The sequence below is a fragment of the Panthera pardus genome, unplaced genomic scaffold, assembly GCF_024362965.1.
Source record: "Panthera pardus isolate Hobbes unplaced genomic scaffold, ASM2436296v1 HiC_scaffold_20, whole genome shotgun sequence".
Classification (NCBI taxonomy): Eukaryota; Metazoa; Chordata; class Mammalia; order Carnivora; family Felidae; genus Panthera; species Panthera pardus.
This window is the reverse complement of record NW_026526766.1, coordinates 25,634,511-25,651,429: the sequence shown is the minus strand read 5'-3', so window position 1 is coordinate 25,651,429 and position 16,919 is coordinate 25,634,511. Positions and strand designations below refer to the sequence as shown.

Below are 16,919 nucleotides of genomic sequence, written 5' to 3'. Positions count from 1 at the left end.
CTCTTTTGCAACCTTTCAACTGTGCTGGTATCCAGTGAAAGCACCCACAGACAACATGTAAGCAAATGGGCATGCCTGGGTGCCAATAAAACTTTATTTACAAAAACATATGACTGTAGTTTACAGACTCCTTTTCTAACCTGTCTTGGGGGTCCACACTTACCTAAATGCTTAAGCTTCTTTGTTGCATTTAATCTGCATAATAATCCTTAAGAAAGATACTATTATCTCCATCAGTGGTAATCACTGATGCTGTTTACCAAGCATTTCTGTTTCTCCCTGTGTTTCTCTTTGTAGGATTCACTGCCTGGCTTCCCCGTGGTAAGGTGGGTACACGTGACCAGTTCTGGCCAATGAGGTAAGACTTGCATCCCTGACAGTGGAGGATTCCACTGCTACTGTGAGATCTTAGACTGAGGCAGTGCTTCTCAACCAGGGATAATACTGCGCCCAGGGGACATCTGTCGATTTGGGATCGTCACAAGTGGGGGAGGGTACTGCTAGCATCTAGTGGGTCAAGACCAGGGATGCTGCTAAACATCCCATAATGCCTGACAGCCCCCACAACAAAGAGCCATAATAATAACAGCATAATGCCAAGGCCGACAACCCTGCTCTCACTGCTTCTTTCTCTGGGCCTTCATAAATGCTAACTTTCCAAAAGTAGCTTCCTGTCCACCTAGTCTTAGAATGAGGACAAGGCTGACAGAACTCCCAGTGAATACACACAATGCAGCAAGAAAAGAACGTTTGCTGTCTGAAGCCACCAAGATTTGGGGATTTTTGTTACTGCAGAGCTTATGCTGACTGATGTACCCACCTCAGAGTGAGAGGCAGTACAGAGTAGAAATTAGGAATAGGAGTTCCTCGTGAGTTTGAAATTTAGATTCACCACTTATTAGGTGCTTGGCCTTAGGATTACTTAATCTCTAAGCATCTCACGCTCTTCTTGTGTGAAACAGGGAATATAATCACTCTACCTAGCAGGTTCTTTAAATCCGTAGTGAGTTAATGCAGATAACGGGTTTGGAACAGAGTCCACCACAATAGATAGGAAACTGATTTGGCTATGATGATGATAAAACAGGTTTATAAAAAATTAAATACGCCACCCAAGATCACATCTTCCAAGCTTGGGATTCGAATTGAAGTCTGTCCAAGTATAAAACCTGTGATTTATCCATGATTTACTCTTTATACTGTTTCTCCAAAACACATGGCTAAGAGAGAAGGCAGGATAATCAAAACACATGGCTAATCCTCCCATGACACCTTCTCTGATGTCAGATGGGGACAGCGTTAAAGAAGGCACAGGAAAGGGCACGTGCCAAGGCCTCGGCCAGAATGGAACAAAGGTGTGAGCATTCTCTCCTCTGGCACTGCGGTTGTGAGTGGCTCTCCCACAGAACACCTCTGCGAGTGTCTGCGTGCAGACTTAACTCTGTCTCTGCAGCCTACATACAAACAGAACGGCTGTGATTCCTAAAAGCTTAATTATGGATCAACGTGCTCTAACTAAGACTATTTCCCTCAAACGTACCTAATGATTTGGGGTGTTTTTTACATGTTCATTTTATTTTTGAGAGAGCACGAGCTGGGGAGGGGCAGAGAGAGAGGGAACAGGGGATCCAAAGTGGGCTCCCGCTGCTGACGGCAGCGAGCCCATCAAGGGGCTCAAACTCAGGAACTGTGAGATCACGGCCTGAGCCAAAGTCAGATGCTCAACCAACTGAGCCACCTGGCGCCCCCGGGGTGGGTTTTTCATCTTTATTTCTAACTATCATTTTCGTGGGAAAGAGCTCATAGTATTATAGCTCTAAGTTTCTCTATCTTATTATTAAATTTCAAACTTCTACAGCTAGAAGGGGAATAACTGCAAAAACAAGTTCAAATCCTATTTTAAAGATAAGGAAATGGGGATGGACAAATGTTAGGGGACTTGCCCTAAGCCCCCCAACCTCTCTGGGGGACCACAGACAGTCTCTGACCCACTTTGGAAAGTACTTGACTGGCATGCAGAAGACTTGGCCCCTATGTTCATAGGGCACTTTGCCTTTACCAGCTATGAGAGGTAACAGATGCTTCGCTTCTGCAAGCCCCCATTTCATTTGTACGTGGGGATAATAGTACCTGCCCTGACTTCTCTATTTTGTTACAGAGTGTTTAAGTCAACCTGGAAAATGGGAATGGGTCCTACTGCTGGGAATCAGTTAGTGATCTACTAGCAACTATTTAAACCTATTGAAGCAACACTAAATGCAAAGACTCCTTTAATAAACAAAGGATCCCATGACAATGAGAAGAATTGTTTTCCCAACAATAAATTGTTTGATAAAGTTTCATGTACCGTGCATGTGTTGGGACGCACGGGTGGTCTTTATGTGGGAGACAAGTAGGGGTAAATGTATTTGTTTGTTTAGTTGGCTGGTTAGTTGTTTGGTTGGTTGGCTGGTTTGCGGGCTGGTTGGTCGGTTGGTTGGTTGGTTGGTTAGTTGATTGGTTGGTTGATTGGTTGGTTAGTTGCTTTTTATCTGAGGATATCTCTCAGCATAGAACAAGGGGTCATTCCACTCAAAAAATCCAGCAAGGTGCATGAGGAGCACTTGTTGCACCAGAAAGGAGAGTGTTTGAGGCTGTCTTCCAAATGCTCTAACACCTTTAACTTTTCTATCAGTTCCCTGACTCTGAAACTCTCCTAACAATCCTCCCTGTGATCAGGGACTGTTCATGTATCAAATACCTGATCAACATTTAATTTTTACATTTTCTTTAAAGTCTATAAAGCATTTTCTTGCACCTCTCATACAGATTTCCAGGGACCTCAGATGGACCTGTAATGTACCAACTTTCAACAAAGAGGACTTTCACTGATTTTGCCTTCCAGCGGCCCTACTGTGGACAGTTCAGCCATCACTGAGATATGCCAAATAGGGGCTTAAATTTCTCATTTTTGTCTCAAAACAGAAAACTGAAGTTGACACATAATTTTTAGTAACTGGGAGACATACATACCTGTGGGGCTAACACACACTCCTTGGATTCCTTATGTACACAAACAACTTTCTCAAACCACGAAACATTAAGTGGTTTGGTATGAGAATAAACTGAAGTGATTGCACAAGGCAGGAAGCAGAAAACATTCTGCAGCTGATTTATTTTTCCTTGCTATTTCAATGCATTGCATATCATCATCTCTGGAAATGTGTGTGTGTGTGTGTGTGTGTGTGTGTGTGTGTGTCTCCATGTACTTACTAGATATGCATATTTTGAGTCACAGCTGAGATACATCTGTTACGAGCCTCCAGCTCCCACCACCAGGGCCCTGGTCTAAACATACATCACATCTCTTTATTACCACTCCAGACCCTCACTAATCACACTGCCTCCAATCTCACTGTTCTGCAACCCATTCCACAGCGTTTGCCATTACTCTGATCAGTCTACAATTTTTATTATCTCCTAGGTGCCAGATACTATTCGAGGGATGAGGGACACAGCTGTGAAAAACACTGACCAGGTTGCCTGGACTTAGAAACTCACTAGAGACTCTAGGGAAGGGAAAAAAGACATTAAACAAGTAAACAATAAATAAACAAGGGAATTAAAGACAATGACAACTGCTCAGAAGAAAATGGAACATGGCAACGGCTGCCTGGTAGCTAAAGCCATGGGATGACTGTGGGGAAGTGTGTGCCTTAGAGAGGGAACAGCGAATGTAAAGGGTGTGAGCCAAGAGTAAGCCTGGATGGAGCATGTGGAAGATCATTAAGAAAGACAGGTGGTAAAAACAAGGGCAGGATGGGAGGTGAAGACAGAGACACAGACACGGACAAGATATGCAGCCTGTTTTCTTTCACTTGCATTAGGAAGGCTCTGAGGATGACAATAAAAGTGATCTGATGTGTGCTCTTCACAGGTCACTCAGGCTGCTGTATGGAGAAAGGGCGGGAGATCACAAGATGGGAGAGGAGGGACGGGTAAAGGCCACGAAGGTCATCCAGGAACAAGCAACCGTGGTAAACTTCCTCCTTGAAGGGCCAGATACTAAATATGTCCCACTTTGCAGACCACACAGTCTTTGCTGCGGCTACTCTAGCCGTCACTCTAGCACAAAAGTAGCCACGGACAATACGTAAATGGGCATGACTGCGTTCCAATAAAACTTTATTTATGGACACTGACATTTGAGTTTCAGACAATGTTCATGTGTCACGAAATATCATTCATTTGTTTTCAAACCACTTAAAAACGTAATAGCTCTTCTTAGCCTGCCGATGGTATAAAAGCAGGTCAGGAGCTGGACTTGGCCCACGGGCCATAATTTGCCAAGCCCAACGGGGTTGGCCTGGGCCTGTGGCAGTGGAGGTGGGAGATACAAATGGTTCTGGAGTTTATAAGGAGGCGGAGCTCACGGCACAAGGGACTGGGTGCTCGTGACAAGTGAGGAGAAAAATGAAGGAAGCTGTTGGCGTTGGGTCTCAGCAGCTGACAGATCAACCCCACAGGAGCCCCGGGGCTCACGCGCGCCCCCTTCAGGCTCCTCCCTGCATAGTCAATCTAATCCCCTGGCTCTGTGTTTTAAAACCACATGACCTGGCCACAGCCTCCACTCCAACCTTGCCCCTGACAGCCACCTTTATGCTTCACACACCTTACCTTCCGGTCAAAGCCATTTTCCGGGCTGTGAGCTCTTGTTCACACACCCAAAATGCCCTTTCCCTTTGTTTCCTGTCGGTCTACATGCCCGCCATCCTGCACAGCTGGAAAATGCCACCTACCCCACAAAGACACCTCTGGCTCTCCCAGCGGGAAGGAGCCCAGTGCCCGCCCCTCTATTTCCATTGCTCGCATCCCATTGCTGCTCTACCTGAATTGTAGGTGCCGGTATTTCATTCACAACTCAGGGCTCCGACTGAAGTATAAACTCCAGAAGCACAGACCTGATATTCACTCACATTTTTAGATCTGCTCACTGCCAGTCGCTTCCGGAACCTACTAGAGTCCTTAAATTTAGTGGGCAATGAGACTTTTATTAAAATACTGGACAAGATAGGTGCGACGGTGTGGGAGACAGGAATAATTACACATGTCCCTAAATGAGACACTGCCCAGTTCACTAGAAAGTGATAATCTTTTAAAGGGCAGACATTTGAAATAAGAACCACGAGTAACCATAGTGGCACATGAAAGGGGAAGCAAGGAAGTCAGAGGCTATCTAGCACGTTTATCACTTCTCTTAATTCTTCCAAACGTCAACACCCAATCCACACTGTGCAGTGAAAATGTTGTGTGCTGAAGGAGTTCCATCCCTCCAACATTTAAGCATCTCAAGTGCTCAGAGCCAATCTAAGAAACAGCGACTGATTGCCACTCACCGAAAGATGTTCCCGACCGCTTTTGTCCGCCACATCTGTGGAAGGGATTTCGTTACTTCTGTTCGTGGTGTCCCCAATGTCATTTGCTGCAGTCCCATAATCTTAAATTGGAGAAATGGGAAAGAGAAGGAACCATGAAGTTGTCACTAGGCTACCAACAAACATGAGGTCACAGTATGACCCAGAAAAATGAAGCAAGACAAATCATAAACATAAGATTCCAAGCCACTGTCAGCCGGCTGGGGGATAGGGTCGTGGGGGGGCAGTGCACAGAACATGACCCAGCTCTTGGGTTAAAGCCACCGTAGTGCTGGGATTGCATGATGCTCACATTTTACACAACCCAGATCTTTCCATCACTGGTTTGACAGTCAAATTCTAAACCAGGTTTAGGGTTTTATTTTGTAGGTAAGAATATACCCTTTTTTTTATGAAGCATAGAATATAGATATGAAAAGGAATCGATCATCAAAGAGTCATACATTTATTGATCTGGAAGGGTCTTCAAATATGGAATCTAACTGTCAGCTTTATGGCCAAAGAAAGTCATCTGAGAAGTTAAATGACCAGTCTAAGGTCAACTGGCAAGAAGATGGCAGAACCTCAACAGGAACCAGCCTTGACATCAGCAAACACTGATTCCAGGGAACATGCACCTTATTTGGGTAATAGGCAACCACTCAAGTCGGGCTATGGACTGACTGAGCATTGACGTGAACTTGGGTACATGTAAGAACTTTTGTGAAAAGGTCTCACTGGGGACGCCTGGGTGGCTGAGTCGTTTACGTGTCTGACTTCAGCTCAGGTCATGATCTTGTGGTCCGTGAGTTTGAGCCCTGCACCAGGCTCTGAGCTGACAGCTCAGAGCCTGGAGCCTGCTTCCGATTCTGTGTCTCCCTCTGTCTCTGCCCCTCCCCCACTTACACTCTGTCTCTGTCTCTATCTCTCAAAAATGAATAAATGTTAAAAAAATTTTTTAAATAAAAAAAAAGGTGTGAACTGTCCACATTTCAGTTTCAGAATTAATAGATAGGGAACTGCACCAACAATGTTTAGCATTGTGAGAATATGTCCTCACATCACCATGTCTCAAATGTCATTGCCATCTTCTGAATCAATTTTAGTCTAAACAGATCAGGATGGAAATAAACAATTGGTTGTGTTGTGTTTGTGTGTGTGTGTGTTTGTGTGTGTGGGGGGGTTAGTGAAAGTTTTTATTAGTAATATTACATGTAAAGAGTCATAGAACATTTTTGATAAACTTACTGCAAATAATGTTGCTTATCAACGTTTGGTATTTTTATTCTAAACAGATCTGGTGACTGCAATTTCCATCTTACACAAACAACCTCATTAAGTCAGCCCCAGCCACACTTTCCTAGGGAGAACTATCATGCTGGCCTTGGGGCAATAAATTTAAATTATATTTTGATTAGCCGAGTGTTCCTTTGAATGTGAATAAAAAAGTAACAGAAAAAGCATTTATTTTCTGCTTGCTGTTCCAGTCTTACTCCAAAACTACTATTACCATTTTCATTTTAAATAGACTAGAACATTAATTTCTACCAAACACTAAGAGATATCATCTATTTGCTAATTTTTGACCTCTTTATATTCTAATGAGCCACTCATACAAAATCAAATCATTAAAGTCTCTATAGTTTGATATCACGATATTTTTTGGCCCAAAGATCCAAAGTGGGACCGGAAGCCAATGGGAAGATAGCATTTTTAAAAGTCTTGAACTTACTGGAAAGGAGTCCAAAACATTATTTTAAAATGTAAAATCACAATTCAAATATACCTCTCTGTGATACAATTTGAGATACTCTTTCTTTAAACTGAATGGGGACAAATAAAAACAAAAATATGCAAATCATCTGCACAAAATCATCTGAACAACAACTTGAAGGAAATACAGTTTAACATGCATAAAACAGGTAAAGATAATATGATTCCCTAATTAAAATTAGCTCAAGTTAAATACACACACGTAACAAACATACAAATATAGAATCACTTTACAGAATAAAATGTCAATGTGTACATAAAACTAAAGAATGGAATATTGAATATTTAATGACATTTTAACCAAGGTAACTTTTAATCAGTCTTAAATTTTGAGACAAGTCTTGAAATTGAGCTTGCCACTTCCCCCAAACAGAGGCAAGGCCTCCTGGTCATGAGGGAGGTCTGGAAATCTGTTAAAGATGGATTTTTCACCCCTAGTCAAACATCCTTGGCATCCCATTAAATAGCAAAGTACAGAGGAGATATCCAGCTAAAAGCTAATGCAGTCCACCTTCTAGATTCTCCCTTTCCACATTCCTAACAGAACCCCATTTTATTCAAGGCTTCACTGACATTCTCTGAGGAAGCTGGTCTAAACTTCAGGGATGGCTCCAGTTAGCCAAGGGTTAACCATTCCCTCTTAGCAGCAATGGAGGCAAGAATGGACCATGACCCACTGGGTCGTGAATCAGATTCAAGGAGGACTGACGGAGATTTCTGGGAAAGGTCCCTTTCTTCTGGAATGCTTTCAGAAGCTCTTCCATTGCTCCCAACAATGCGAGCAACAGCGGCCCCTCTGCCGGCATCATCTCAAAACCATGAGGGAAACCAGCCTTCCGTGACGTGGGCACAGTGTGCAGGGGGGGTGTAAAGATGAAAAAACTTGGGTACCTGATGACATGGTTGAGCTGCTGATTTAACCAAACCTAAAAACATGCCCTACTTTTGAGGTTCCTGTTTGTGAGCCAAACTTCCTTATTATACAAGAAACATAATTCTGAATTGGGTTTACTGTCAGAGCCAGAAACTGATACACCTCCCTTTTCTTGGTAGTCATGGCTTTTAAACAGGTAATTAGTTCCCAATTATAGAAACAAAATGTCTGTTACAGTGGAATGGATTCACTACTTCCAAGAACAGAGCATGAGAGAGAAAATGCTATTTACAAGCACTGTAAATATCAAGGGAAAACAGCCATCAATATTGAATGATTTTTGAAATATTGTGGCCTATGTAATGCTTGAAGTGTATATTTAACTGAGCTTAAAGGTCCTCTTTTAGTTGATTCATTTCATCTCAGACAAACATTTTGAAAAAAATACAAAATAAAGACAACAGGATAGCTACCTTCATAAATTACATCAGGATAATTTGGGTTGGCACCTAAAAGGCAAAACAAAGCAAAGATTCATAAGTATGCATTCAGAGTTAATATTAAGTATACCCACTAAAATGGGTTAAATATATATCGAGGATTTTACAGTTGAATAGGTTGTTTTATAGGATGGGTACACAAAACCTGAAACTCTTGGTTGGCTCCTTGTTAGTTGTTTCCCTCCCCAGTCCCCAAAGCCCCCATCCCTTCAAAACAAGAAAAGAAAAGAAATCACTATAGCTGGACAAACTTCAGCGATCAATGCGTGATGACCGTTTCTATTATACCATTGGCCATTTTAACTGCATTTCTGGTACTTTTTTTCATTCCAGGGACAGACCATCTCCACACCATGTTCCACAACAAAAGATAAAGCCTCTGGTGGTTTGGGTGTTACTTGCAAAGTGTATTTTGGAAGGTCTATTTGCTTTCACAAACATGTTATTAACCAGCCTGAAATAATGATACTAATGCACGGTTTTGCTCTCTACTTGGTGTTGGGGGTGGGGGGGAGGCGGTTGCCAAGGCTTAATAAATAAACCTTTTCTTTGCCTTTAATATAACACAGAAAAATATATATACTTTCTCTATTGAAATGATTTATGTGTAAGAGATCACAAATAAATGTTACGTTTGTTATGTCAGGGACAAATGCAAAAGCATAGCCACTGAATTTGGGGGTGGGGGGGAGATTCTTTAGGCACCAAGACGATAGGAATACTCAGTTTTAAAATATTCCCGTGAAAATTTGCAAAAACGTGTTCATTTTTTTTTTAATCTACATCAACAGGAACTGGTGACAAAACAAGCTGTTCCTTACTCTCCAATCGGAACGAACTGGGTCTCTACATGAAAGCCTACTTGGAAATAAAATTAAAACTTGATACAACCTTTACGTGATTAGGAAATAAATTTCCAATTCTACTTCCTCTCCTTTTAGTCTTCATGTACTTACTTGTAAACTATAAAGCTTATTCAGGTCTCATTTCATTTCTAAACCCTTAGCAGAAAAATATCATTTCAGATAAAGGGAAACTTGAGCCAATTTTCTGTTCGTGTATTCCCTAGGAAATAATCATAAGTTTGTCTAAATGAAGAAGCAGATAAACACGGCCCTAACATTCAAATCAGAATTTCAACACAGTTCAGCTCACAGAATCTGTAGTTTAGCAGGGGAAACACCAAGTAGATGGTTGTGCACGTCAAGTCAGGGATGCTACATACTGCTGAGCATTCCATGCTTGGCATAACTCTAGGGGGCGCCATTTAGACTGTACTCTATGTGAACCGAAATTGTGCAGCGCACAACCAGTGCCACATATGAGTTGGCCCTGCGTCAATACGTGCAAAGTCATCGATTCCAGTATATTTCAATAGTATTTTGAGTTTCGGTATCTCCAACACCACTTCAAAGTAGTCTTGAGTTACAATTTGTTAATATGTATTGTCAGAATTGTTTGTAGTGGATATGCTCTTCCTGAGAAGGGCCTTGAAGGCTGCCTTGCAATTTGAGGGATAATTCGGTGGATAAAGCAGCATAAAATCCCAGTGGTGGCCCTGGTGATGTCATATGCAGGGCACCCACCCACCTGCAGAAATCCTTTCCCTTTGCAAAGTCCTGGGAACAAAGGGTGTCCTATCGCTGTGACTATTGCATACCCCTACTGAAGGAAAGGTTATGTAATCCCAAGTGAGCAAATCATTCTTTGAACTGCTCGTTAATCCATTGCTTAAGAAGATCCCACTCTGTGCCCTCAATATACAGGTCTGCACCCGCAAGGGTACCTGTCCACCAGAGTCCACACTCGCCTTCTAGACCTCACTTCAGGACCCAGGACCCAGATTTCCTTCCCCGCACACCACACACACACACGCTTCCTAGGACTAGCTAGCTTTTTCCCCGCATCTGTCAGCCCACAGGTGGCCACACCATCAGTCTGAGCACCTTCTGACCCAAGACCCAGGAGAGGGGTGAGGGCCGAGCAAGGGCAGGTGAGCTGAGGTGTCCATGTGCACCCTCTTTGCCTCTCATCTACCTCTCACCATACAATCGGAGGCACAGGGCAGGGGCTATGACCAGGAACCAGCTCTACCAAAACCACTACGTTCCAGCATGGAAGCCCAAGAATCAGGGAGAATTTGATCCTCAAACCTACCCTTCCAGGTCATTATAAACATGTATTTTCCAAGGTAGATAGATAGAACCTATTTGATTTAGCAATTCATTAACTTGACTCATATTTTTAAAGTTATTGAATGCAAGTATACAGACTTTCATTTGTACTACATTGACCCACCATCTCAGACTCTCTGAGACTGAGGACATAGTTTGTCCAAGAATGGGGGCTTTCCCCAGACAAAGGACTTTTGGTGTAAAAACTAGGAGTAGTCAGTCACCCCGATTTGTCCTCAGGTTCTCAGGGACCCCACAGAGACCACCTTCCTTTACACATGCAATCCCGTAAGAAAGTAAAAAGACTGAGGATTCAGAGTCAGATTTATCTAGACCACACATTGGAAGGGCTGCAGGGACTGTGACTGATACACAGGTGTAATCAGCCTTGTCAGAGAAAGGGAACCCCCCTATTACTCACACAAGGCCCCCAGGAACATCCAGAACATCAGATCAAGTCAAGGCAGCAGATATCAGGTATAGAAAAAGGATCTGGGATGGGCTCAAAAGTAAACAAGTTAGCCCATAACCTGGAAAACTGATCTTTTTCCAGACTTAGAATTCATATTGGTGGATGCCTTTCCTACCAAGTTCACCAGCAAAACCGTTAGGTCACATGTACACTGTCAGAAGACTACTATATTTTCCTAACTTCATTTTTTCGAGATGTGTGAGAAGTACTGTCACTTTCCTTTCATTGTCAGGAATACTCAAATTTAGCGCAAGATTACAAAACTCACGGGAAGACAATGTGGGAGGAACAATAAGGTGTTCCCCCTCCCCCCCGCCGCCCCGCCAACCATACCATACTGTGTCTGATGAAGGTCCACTCGCTACAATAAAGAAATGTCTCTGTGCACAAAGGTTTAAGAAGCCGGTGCCTGGGAAGATACACAGACCTAAAGTTTATGAAAAACAAGGGTCACGGCACTCCAGCTAATCCCAGCTCATCAAACACAGAATTTTGCTTCTAGCAACTTCTCAGTCAAGTTAACCTCCTGTCGTGTTTATACTCCAATTGTAGGGCAGTTGTTAACATGATGTTAAATGCAGACACGGGACAAAGTCACCGCTTCCTTCTTAGACTTCTGGCAATGGTCATATTGGGAAAATATCCTGCCATGTTTAAGTCTAATTTCTAAGGGGCTTAAATATGTTCATTATATATCATTATGTATAAGGGTAAAAATGCCTGTTTGAGATATTCAGGACTAAAAGGTAGATGAGGAAAGGCAAACAAAAGCTGGCCCAGAGAGAGTGAATGACTGGTGAATGAGTAATGTGCTTGCTTACACGGGGCATCTGAGCAGAGTTCTGCTTCCTTGAATGCCATCCCCGTAGCTCGTCAAGCAAGAAATCTCAGATTTAGGCAGCAGGAGGCGGCATTAAACCCTAAAGCTTCATGTTGAAAACCACCGGAATAAAATATGGGAATTTCCAGAAAAAATAAATAAATAAATAAGGAAACTCAGGGACTCCATCAGCCCCACTCCATTCCAGACAAGCAGCGGGCCCACTTTCTACCCCTGCCCCCGCCCCCCCCCCCCCCCCCGGCTGGCTCCAGTGTGGAAACAGCAGCTACTCCCCAGCCCAAAGAAGGTGCACGCCAGGCACAAATGGTTGCTTGTCTCATGTTCCAAGTCCATTTGCTGAAGAGTTTGTGGAGTGTCGGCAGGCGCTACACTCATTTGTGCTTGGCCCTTGACCTAAGGCGTGTTGTCAGGATTTGGGGACCACTACTAACAGGTGCAGCCCAAAGCACTCCCAGTGAAAACCCTGGGGACTGTCCTGTGGCCACACGCACTCCAGACAGAGCTCCAGATGGCGCGTGTGATGTCTGCACCTCCACAAGACAGACCTCAGGGACGTTAAAGGTTTCTAAGCATGGATGATACTGTCACTTTCTCCCCAACAATATCAAACCAAAGCCCCTCACCATCCTCCATGCTAAACTGCTTTTAAAGAGAGGGCTTTGGAGCTTCTATCTTCTAATCTGTTACAGCTCACGAGTAAATCTTCTGACTCCATGTAAGTCTTTATGAGTGAAACTCCACGGCTTTTTAACTGTTAAGACTCCACTATTAAAGGAAAAGTACACATGTAGGATAAAAAAAAATTGTGGAAGGGCAGGTAGGCTTCCCTTTCCATCCCACTGCAAAGATGAAAGTAATGATGGAGGCCAGGAGACACATCTGTTTCCTTCCTTTCAGCGTTCAGTTTCTCTCTAATGTCTTAAAAAAAAAAGAGAGACTTCTCTCTCAAATCTATTTTCAGACTCTGCTTAGTGTGATCGTGAAAAATATTTCAAAGAATTTCATACGATAAAGAAATAGCAAATGATTCATTCTTTTCAAATCAACTGTCCCGTCCTTGGTTTGTCAGCAGTGTTGTCTAACTCGTGGAAGTCCCTCCTTCTGACTTCCAGATACCTCTCCTCTTCCTTTTCTGAACGGCAGGGCCCCAACACACTAGGGGTTCGGATGTCCGGGTTTCATTTTTGGCTGAACCACTAACGTGCTATGCAGCATCAGGGGGTCTCTTCACTTTTCCTGTGACAAAGGAATGTTCCATACCTCAGGAGAGGATAACAGCATTGGCTCTGGCAACCCGTCAGGAGCTTTGGGAAGCATAATTAATTAACGTTAGTACTCTTGAGACCTAAAGAACTATTTAAGTATAAATCTTAATTATCACGATTAAGAGCCTATAGCCAAACCATAGTCTTCTCGGTTATTTAAGACAGAAAAGCAGGTCAAACTTTCCTTCCCTTCCGCTCCCAGGACAAGAAACGGGTCCCGACAAAGGGCCAGAGAGCGAGTCGTGGGGGGGGCTTTATATTTTCTTAAAGTGTAACATTTAGAGAAATTTCCTCTCCCTACATTCTTTGGCCCAAGTACACCAAATCTAAATCTGCCAGTTTGGGGGCAACTCTAAGTACTGCAGAGAGCTCCAGTTCATCCAGACGTCATGAATCTCTTGATAAAACAGCACGAATGAGAAGCTGTGGGGAAAAATCTTCCAATATTTATAGTTTGCTCCCGACGCACACTGTGCATAGGAGGCAAGTGCTCCCGAATTAGGAAGCATAAGTCACTCACTCCCACTGCTTGTGTGAATGAGCATTCTTGAGCTGTGACATTCTTCCTGAATGAGTGGGCCACAGAGACACTCTTTATGTACTGCCTGAAGAATGGGAAGCTTTAGAGCACGGGTATTTTATCACCCAGTGCTCGGGCTAGGCTTGTGCCAAGACTAAAGTATTAATCACTCGGGGGAGATTTCGATAAAAGAATCTACCCTTGAACAATCAACGTGTTCACGATGATGGAAATAGCCGACCTTGAAAATTCTTGAAACTCATGCCGGCTGATCCCAAGACGCTGGCGAAGGCCCCACATTTCTTCCTGGTGACACTCACAAGAGATCTCTCTGCCATTAATTTCTGGTCACGGTTCTACTTGAAAAGACACACTCACCACTTTAACCTTCACCCAGTCTCCACGCACACCTTCGTGTTCCCGAGAAGGCTTTTCCAAGAACAGCCATGTAGTGGATCAATTTCATCTTAGGTAAGTCTTATTTCTGTCCTATCGGCTAACTAGGATACAGCAGAATTTTGGGAGACTCCCCAGAGAGTCCCGCGTTCCCTCTGTGAGTGCCGCACCAGGTTTCTCCTTTATCCAGTCTCCCTAAGCCTCCTGAAGCCAACACATTGAATTCATCCTACCTTTTGCCAAACCCAATTAGAGTGCATCTCTGTGCACAAACTCTTCTGTATTTTTATCATTATTACTCGTCGATATCCACAAGGAGTCAGTGCAGCCATCTTGGCAGATGCCTATGCGGTCCTTCCAGTGGTTTCCCCCAGGTTCCGCAGGGCAGAAGGGAACCCCCCTCACTAGGCAAAGTGTGGTCCGGGACCTGCAGCATCAGCTGGGAGGTGGTCAGAAATACAAAATCTGAGACCCTTCCCCAAATTCATGAGATCATAATCTGTGTTTTAGCAGGATCTCCAGGAGAGCTGTATGCTCACTTAAGTTTGAGAAGCCCTGATTTATAACTCCATGAGAAGTTTGACTGAAGTCAAAAGACCTCAGTGGGCATAGAGGATGGCCATTTTACAATGAAACATAAAGCAAACCTAAAAAATAGCTAGATACCCAAACACCGAGGGGGGTGGGTACTCTCTGGCAGTGACCGCAATAAACATTAGGGGTGAGGGCAGGAGACGTCTTGTCCCCATGGCATACCTCTGAGGGGGAAGGAACTTGGACACCAGAAGGAGCTTACATTTTCCTACCCTCTCCAGGAACCAAACTGTGACTTAGTTTTCTCCTTAGAACGCCAAGTCTAGAAAGTTCGTGTAGTCAAGTGCCAAAGTCTTGAGGTCTTCTCTGGGCAAGCCTGAGCCTCTGGGTAAGGGAGGACAAAGCAGTGCTGAGAGAAAAGAGGTTCTGGGTAGAAAGTTTCTCCCTAATGCCGCAGAGGACAAACACAAAGCGAAGTGAGGAATGGGTACGTTGTTAGTTACCTGCTCAGTGCCCACTAAAGAGAGAATAACACTGCAGAACTCACAAAGGAGATGAATGAAAGCTGGACCCATGTCCTTTGAAACCTCTGCTTCACACTGAGACTTTTGAGGTCCCAAAGAAGACAGAGGTGCTCATTCAGGACTTACACAGAAGTTTCCACATAGCCATGGGGCCTCCACCACAGCACTCTGAGAACCCAAACCGGGTTCCCTGCAGCCAGAAGGCTCTGAGGCCAAGTACCTGCCTCCTACCAGAGAAGGTGAAAGCAACCAATGGAGGCAGGGTGCAGGTGGCATTTGCGTTCAACCTCTACTGCCGGAGGTGTCAAGACGAGGGACCACGAGGGCTCCCCGTGGACCAGACAGAGGTGGCGTGAGAGAATGTCTGTCCTGACAACAGCCCCCTGGAGGAGCAGAGGGATCTCAGCAGCACGAAGCTGCATTCCTGGGTTCTGAGGAAGGAGACGCTTCCACCAGCTGGAATAGAGACATGTTTGCTTCCTGTCACGGACTCCCTGGAGAGAGGCCCACAGAGACAGGAATCACCAAGATCCCACAAAAAGATCCAGGAAGGTCTGTGAATCAGCGCTGAACACACGCCCTGAGCACACCTGCCTGCCACCTGTCCCCCGTGCCCACTCCCTTCCACTCAGGTAACAGAGGGCCTGAATTCTGCTTAGCCAGCTCTGCAATCTCCCTCCCGCACCCCATCCCCGCCTCCCCACCCCCTCACTCCCCACCCCACCCCCACCCCTGGCCACACACACATCGTGCTGGCCTGGACTGGACTTAACTCAAGTCCAGAGTTTTGACTTCTAACTCAGATAGGACATGCTATTTCTCAATTGAGATTTTTGCCTGCAATCTAAAGTGACCAAAGGATTGTCTGTTACTCAACAATGAGCAGAAAAATCTCACTTGGGTCAGGGCTCTCACCAGACCATTTTCACCTTTGGTTGCACACTGGAGTCACTGAGGATCTTAAAAACAGAAAATGTGAAAGCCTGAGCCTCATCCGGGAGCCACTGAATCAGAATTACTGGAGGTGGACCCTAGAAATGTGTTAAATAATGAAATCACAATTAAAACTCCCCAGCTGATTCTAATGCACAACAGGGAGCCGGGCCCTAGTGTTCAGGAGCCAGAAAAGATTATTCTTAGTGAATAAATAAATGTTCCAGGGACAATGGAAAATAAAAACGAAATAAAATTAGTTTGATTGTTATAAGCCGCGTTCCTCGCGTGCTGGAAAAGATAAACGCTATCGTTCCCTAAATTTCATTTGGAAACTACAAGTTGAATTTTGTGCTTTAAACGTAACCCAAAACTGACCTGAGTGGAGTTCACTTCTAACCGTGGGATCCAAAATGATCAATCTGGTGTCTGGAGTTTGCGAAAGTCTTTCCTCCCTTTCTCAGTCACTGGCCAGGTTGCCAGTGATGAACAGATGGGAAGGCACCGGCTTTGTGTCTGGGGCCCTGCTGATACCCGAAGGTCTGAGAACACCTGTCCTTCCTCGTTAGCACCCTGGCTGGGTCTGGTATCGGAGTCTGCAAGGTCCCGTCACTCTGGAGAGACACTGTAGGGCGATCTTTACCGACGGCCTCACACCCTGCGGGTGGCACCCTCTTGACCTGGCTGATGCTGGCTCCAGGTCTCTCTGCCCATCCTTTC

At 44.4% G+C, this 16,919-nt stretch overlaps 1 protein-coding gene across 5 annotated transcripts in view; it reads right to left on the bottom strand.

The window, feature by feature from the left end:
• NTRK2 (neurotrophic receptor tyrosine kinase 2) overlaps positions 1-16,919 on the bottom strand; it is a 335,800-nt gene that overhangs the window by 263,105 nt on the left and 55,776 nt on the right. For all 5 annotated transcript variants that reach the window (XM_053907837.1, XM_019423519.2, XM_019423521.2 and 2 more), the window contains exons 9-10: positions 8,514-8,549; positions 5,376-5,476 (exon numbers count right to left, since the gene is read on the bottom strand). In XM_053907837.1, coding sequence (XP_053763812.1) covers positions 5,376-5,476; positions 8,514-8,549 — 137 coding nt within the window. The remainder of the gene's footprint in view (positions 1-5,375; positions 5,477-8,513; positions 8,550-16,919) is intronic.